General features: G+C 37.9%; 1 protein-coding gene across 1 annotated transcript in view; it reads right to left on the bottom strand.

The window, feature by feature from the left end:
• Positions 1–5,993: 5,993 nt before the first annotated feature.
• EDARADD (EDAR associated via death domain) overlaps positions 5,994–7,494 on the bottom strand; it is a 404,069-nt gene continuing 402,568 nt past the window's right edge. Inside the window, exon 6 of the mRNA XM_078646952.1 lies at positions 5,994–6,713. Coding sequence (XP_078503078.1) covers positions 6,316–6,713 — 398 coding nt within the window. The 3' untranslated portion in view covers positions 5,994–6,315. The remainder of the gene's footprint in view (positions 6,714–7,494) is intronic.

The raw sequence follows: 7,494 nt of genomic DNA, 5'->3' as shown, positions 1-7,494 counted from the left end.
ATATCCCGCAAGAGGACACGGTGAAAATGATGGAGGACATTTTAAGGAATGAAGTAGGGGATCTTACTGCCCAAAACACCTTCATCATAGAATGTATTGAAATAATCTTGAAGAACAACATCTTTCTTTTCAAGCAAGATCATTACTGTCAAATCAAGGGCACCAGCATGGGAGACACATGTGCTCCCAGCTTGGCATGCCTTTATGTAGGGAGATTCGAAACTAAGCATATTTACAATGAGATGTGTCTGTGTTGGTCTAGATTCATAGACGATATTTTTTTTATCTGGGACGATTCTGAAGGGGATCTAGATAACTTCCTTGAATGGATCAATTGTGGGGATCCAAATCTAAAGTTCACCTCCAGCAAAAGTCAATCAGCTGTAGATTTTTTAGACATTAGGATTTATGAAAAAGAAGGAGCACTCAATGTAGAGTTGTATGTAAAACCTACAGATCGTAACACTTTGTTACACCATACAAGCTACCACCCCAAATGCCAGAAAGATGGGATACCATTCAGTCAATTCTTACGGATTAGACGTAATTGCAGTGATAGAACCAGCTATGAAAAACATGCAGAAATCCTAAGAGAAAAGCTAGCACAGCGAGGGTACCCCAAACGTTTAATCAAACAAGCGTATAAGCGTGCCAAATACTACAACCGGGATAGTCTGTTTGATACATCTACAAGAACCAATGATCGAAATGATGGCATCATTATGGTATCTGACTATAACGGATTTAGTAATAAAGTAAAAAACCTGATCAACAAAAACTGGGGAATATTGAATAAGATAGGAGTAACACCAATAGCAAAACCCACTTATGCTTATCGGAGAAATAAGACCATCAGGAATCATTTAGTACATACGTTCAGAGAACCCAAAACTAGCGGACAGAGAAACATTCTTAACAACGTTCCTATTAGGGGAAACCTGCCATGTGGGTCGTGCTCTCATTGCAAGAGTATCATTAAAACTGACAAATTGGAAATTAATGGCATTACCCATTGGATGAACGATCATGTTAACTGCCGAACATCAAACGTAGTGTACCTTGTGCTTTGTCCATGTAACAAATGTTACATAGGGGAAACAGGACGCGAAATACGTTTACGCCTTACGGAACACCGATCAGCAATAAGGAATCAGAGAAAGAATGCCCCTTTGGTGGAGCACTGGATCGCAGAGAAACTTAATATAGATGACCTGAAGTGGTTTATCTTAGAAAAAATCAAGGTCTCAGTGAGAGGCGGTGACTCCAACAAAAGGCGTAAACAGAGAGAACAGTTTTACATGTCCAAATTTAAGTCATACTATTTAGGACTAAATGGCCGTGAGGAATGGGATAGAATGATTAGATAGCCTCAGAGTAACTTGTTTAAATCATCTAAAGAATATTGATACGATAGAACAAATAATATCCAGAAACTTCAATTTGAATATGACTGGAATCAACGATCAAGTGGAGGTTTTTTGATTCCAATGTGATTTAATTAACTTTAGAACTGAGCTTATTAAAAGGAGGATAATGGTATTAGCCATATATGAGGCCGACATTAAGAGTGTATTGTATGACAAATGTGGCAAATTGTTGGTGCAGTTTGTTTTCCATTATTTGTAGTAAATTGTCTCCCAAATTGGCCCCCCCACCTCCTGTTTTGCTTTAAATAAATTGTTAGTATACAGATTATGTGGGTAGGCTCAGGGAATAGGAAACGCTGACACCATGCAGAACAGACCGAAAGTATGTAATAAGAACTACCAAAATGGCGGTCTTTTTTTCCCCCATGTCCCGAGAAAGGATCTCTAACTGCAAAATAAACACAATTCAGGCTCTTGCCTGCCCAAATTAGTATCAAGAGCCAGAAACAAAATAATAAAGAAATAAATGAAAGAAGACAATGTATATAGCGTGTGCTATAATTGTGAGACAAGCGATAGCATAGTATTTTATTTTATTTAGTAACATCATCACGATAAAGACCAGTAATAAAAACAACTATGTCCGGTGAACAGTATCAGTATTTATACGATACGGGCGATACTAACATAATGATGGTCCTATAATAGTAAGAAAAGCAAAAACGGCATGCAATGAATACTCGGGATCGATGACGCGATCTTGTAGTTTGGCAGTTATAACAACAAACTACAAAAATGGCGCCTATCGTCCCGGCGCCAAGCCAAACTAAACATTAATTGTGTGCTAATTGCTATGCAATTACCAAATTAAAACGAGTATATATAGCCCGCGGGAAATGCCTGTTTTCACCAGTCCCGGGGAAGCAGTCCGTCGTCAGATGCAGGTTCGCCGAAATTTCAAGGTAAAGAACTGGGCACGCTTCTGCATTTTAAATGGCTCTGGGAGGATTTGGCAGTAAGTGGGACCCCGACTTTGGTAAGGGAAAGAGACAGAGTGTTAAAATTGTAACATGGCCCTATCTTAAGTCTACTAAGGAGGGGAGATGATAAAGAACCTTCATGTAAAATGTTAATGCCCTAGCCCCGTGTATCCCACTAGAGTAACATTGCCTTTTCATGTAACTTAACTCCAATATCAGAAATCTCTGAAAGGAAACATGGAGTACGATTCTAAAACGATGCCCCAACACTAATATGCATAAGTAATTTACGGCAGGGACATCATTAGAAATGTAATACGAAATGCAATTCGACCAAATTGAAATCCAGTAAGAAAAATTCTTTTACAGATACAGGCTAAAAGTTTACGGTAACAACCACGTGATCAACACTACCAGCTCCGTGCACACAGCTCTGGAAGAAAAGAGGCGAGCGGTGTTACACTCAGGCTGTGAATTTACAGTGTACGCCCTAACCGGTATGTACTGACCCCCCTATAATGGGAGGAGTGAGAGTTTGGTAGAATCTTAGCCATAGTTATATGTACTTCCGTGAAAGTGAACCAGCACGTTATGTTCATTCCATATAGGCACCAAGAATATCAGCAAAAGTGTTGAAGTGAACAGCCTGAGTCCAATCATTAGGCATAAACCTTACTGGTATGTATAAACAGGCTCTGTTAAAAATAGACTTTAGACCTAGGTGAATATTATCTAGATCAAATGGTACTATCTGTATATCCCACAGGCACGGCAAATGATTGAATATTGGTAGCGCACATTTAAAGACGCTCCTGTTTGAATGAAGACACCATTGATTAAGTGTCATCTTGAATTTTAACAGTAAGTGCAGTTTTTAAGAGGCAACTTAGGAAGTCTCAAAAAAAAGTTTGGCAAATAATTCTATGTTGTTGTCAATTTTAGAACTTCATACTTCCCCGGCCTACAATTGAAGTAGCCGTTATCACAAAGTTTAATAGTGATGATCCAGTCGTCCGGATAATTTATAGAAGGACGTCAACCTTATTAATACAAGTAAGGACAGTTCATGTAATAATCCCATTAAAAAGACAGAAAAATGCCCACTACTAGTAATCACTCTCAATAGGGACTCTGTATTAACTGTATGCATTCTTTTTTTCTAGAAAGAAGAAATAAATTGGTTTTTAATTGTGTCTGTCCTGAGGAAGGTGCTATAATTGTAATCAACGCACCGAAACGCGTCGACAATGGGACTTTTTAAATGCATATGATATGTATCTATTTTTTATTTAATTTGTGATCTTGAAATTATATAATTTTACACTATTAATGAGTGACTTTGAGTTAGACACCGTAATACGGAATTGTTAGATAGTTTGTGTAATATTGTACCAGAGCACCCAAGTATATATTGAATGCATTTTTGAATATGGTTTTATCAAACATAAGAGAATCTTTATAAAATAAAATTGGAGAGAACAAATAATTCATTCTAGTGTGGAGCAATAACATTTTTTCTTAGTGTCATAGCTGTAAATTAAAAGTCATGGTATATATGTGTAGGCCTCATGGTCACCAATTGAAAGAATAATTACACAGAAAGGAATCTTTTTTGATAATCACTTGAAACCCAGTCCTTTCTGGTCCCTGGGAAACTCTCTTCTTTATGAGATTATACAACTGACTATACATACTTGAACTTGTATAAACTAAAAACTATCACAATAAACACACTGAGCATCTCTTTACACTGCCCGTATTCTTCTGGACCACATCTCCCGAGATTCCTAGGCAGTAAGTCATAGGCGGGTACCGCCCGCAAAACCCATCATACACCGACCTTTCAAAAAGTACGCTGACGTCCGTCACTTTCTACTCTCTCTGGGACATCTGTTTGGGGATTGGTACTGACCAAAGAGGTAAGCAGGCCCGATACAGCTTTCTAGCTTTACACTGAACAGCAATTGATATTTTCCTGATATGATGGGAGACCCTGACAGGGCCATGCTAGCTGCTGGCCCTGACCAGCGTATTGCGCTGCAGGGTCACAGTAGTCAGTTTTCCGCTGACATCCTCAATTGTAGTCATGACAAGCCTACTGTAAATTTATAATATTAACTATCGACATATCTGAATACATGAAATTCCGTTTTAGCTGGACACAATGAGAGAGATTATGATACACCCTCATGTGTACACGCACGTATGCAGTGCCGTACACACGTATATACATGCTACTAGATCTATTTACAGATAATAGAACAGGACACTGTTGGCTTCAATCTAAGCGATAACAATATTTGGCTGATATCTCAATAGATTACTTCGTACCAGATATACATCCAGACTAGGTCAAGATACATTATCCTTTGTAGTTTGTGATTCCCACTACTCTGGATGTAATGTCTAGAGCTGCACATATTTTACCTATAAATGAGCACTACAAGACATACAAAAGAGAACAGTGAGAGTTTGTCTTGCAAACGCCCACACGGGATGTCATGTTTCCCGATTAGACCTAGACACAATATCTCCTGTAGGTTGTGATACTACATAGCTCTGTATATATTGTCTACTATTGTTGCACTTTTCACTTACAGTTGGGCACCACAAGACGTACCAAATGGTTCGAGAGTGGATCCCACTTTTCTGATCATTAGTTAAGACCAATTATACACTACTAAGCAAAGTCATAACATTTCATAGATATTTTTAACTATTGAAGAGTTCCAATAGATACCAGTTATGGATGGAATTGAACTTCCTTTTGAAATTCCTGTATTCTTTGGTGATAATTGAACTATGACATCTCATATCACTTTCAAAAAGGCAGTGTTCACAGAATAATACGGGTCATCGCTATCCTGGCTGCTTTGAACGCGTGGTGGCCAGTATATTTACATTTATAAAAATGTTCTCATTTTCACGCGTTAATTGCAGAGTGACTCAATAACTTTTAAAGTCTTGATGAATGCCCCGGAATCCCAGAAACATGTTGACCCTTGATAGGAATATATTTGTTGGATCCCTTGTCCTCTTTTTAAACTCTATACCAGAGGCCCACTGAATAAAGTGGAACCCAGGAGATTGTTTTATTTATCACCTGTATATATTTAGTTTCTGCACGCTGACCCCTTCCCATTGCTAATCTTTGTGAAACACCTCAGCTCCTCTCCTGTGGGGAGTTGTAGCCCACACCATGGACCTTGCAGTCCAGGTGTGAGAAGGGGACCCAATGATAAAGCCTGTCACCCTTGGGTGAGTGAGGGGATCTTGTCCTAGAAGCAATTCTTTTGCATGACATACGCATACTAATGAGTATACAGGACACAATTTAGAGACATGAGATCTGTCTGTCCTACTTCATCAGATAATCTAATGTACACAGTCTGAATTTTTTGATTATTAATGATCAGTAAGTTTTTGGTTCAATTGATCCCAACAGATCCTCTGTGTGGAGACAACTTTTTTTAACGTTCAACTATAAGACCAGCTTCCACGTACCTGAAAATTCCGTCTCCCCTGTCAATTACATTTACTCGTATGCCACTGTTATTAATTAACTTCACTCTTTCAGATATTTTCCATGACTGCAATTCAACGTATTTTAGCGCATAGTTAACAGAATATCCGAGTAAATTAATGGTAGCTTGAAAGACAGAACATGTTTATACTTTTATTTTGGTTACTAGCAATTCTTCCTAATTCATAGTAAGACTAGCTTAGAAAATAAGAGAGATCATATAGTAACTACACAAATTAATTTACTTGGTTGTCATTGTACAAGACACTGGTTATTCATCATTAGTGTGCAATGGATCATCTAATGTCCAATGTATTTACTGCATATCATTTAATCCAAATTACATTTCTATTCTCCTACTATTCAAAGTAAATAAACCGGAAACGTTCAATGGAGAAAAGAGCAGAGTAAAAACAAACTAGTACATTTTAATACAACGATTAGATTACAAGCAATTCGGATGGTTTCTGTGTACCATTTTGGGCCAATCATTTTTTACCCATTTCAATAATAAGGTCTGCACATCAGCTCTTTTATATAATTTACATAGGTCAATCAACTGCTCTACAGTCTTTTCACTATTTCGGAACAAAAATTCCAATGTAGGACTTTTCTGTTTCTGTTCAATGAAGCACAACTCATCATATGTCATCCCCCACTTGCTTGCAAAGTTTCTCCAGTTTTTCACAGTTGGGTGACATGGATCTAGCTTAATCCTTAGAATGTAAAGTAAATCCTCATCATTCAGCAGGTCACTTATTGTTGGTGGTGAGAAACATATCACAGAGCAGGTGCAGTTTTCAATAAAAGCTGTTCTACAGGACTGACACTTCGATGCTACACCTATAATAGAAAAGAGTACATTGAAGTCAATGAGAATATTTGTACAGTGTTATATATTCCTTTATTACAACATAATGTTAACAGCAGTGATTGCAGAATATAGCCAGTGTATCCTCTTTGAATGGATTTACTTTGTTTGCAAATACCAACTAATTCTTAAATCTCCCTATTTCTGACCTTCAATCTGTACACCTTCCTACTCTCTTGGTTCACATAATCTGTTCCTAATGCCCCCTCCGCTTCCTCTTTTTTCAATGTCCACAATGTCCTTGCCACTCTCCTTGCGTCTTCCTATCCATTTGTCTCCCGCATTTTATATATTACCAGCTGAACTAAAAACCCATTTATAGCTCTTCTCATAACAGCTTCTATGTACCATACTAACACCACTTTCATGGCTATTTAGTTTGGCTGATTTGTAATCCCCTTTGTGATATTATAACCTCTGCTTAGGTATAAACGCTTTCGGTAAATATGCTATAAAAATTGATTATTACTTGAAAGGAAAATTAATAAGAAAAAGGCGCTTAGGTCAGCAAAGGCCCTGCACCTATACTCAAGATAAATGTTGAGTGTGCACCGTGTTAATTTGACACACTTGGTGTTCATTTTTTGTTTTTCAGAAACAACCTTCCAAAGCGGGTGTTTAGTCAGAAAACGAACAACAAATGGCTTAAATACATAGTGAGGTTTCTCTCTGCATCTGGGTCATTGTTTTTCCTGCCTTAGTTGATCAGCATCCACCTGGCCTAGAATCCACACCTTGTGATCTGGCAAGAGA

Source organism: Lissotriton helveticus, chromosome 6 (genome assembly GCF_964261635.1).
Source record: "Lissotriton helveticus chromosome 6, aLisHel1.1, whole genome shotgun sequence".
NCBI lineage: Eukaryota > Metazoa > Chordata > Amphibia > Caudata > Salamandridae > Lissotriton > Lissotriton helveticus.
Note: the sequence above shows the minus strand (reverse complement) of the source record. Positions and strands in the feature narration are given on the sequence as shown.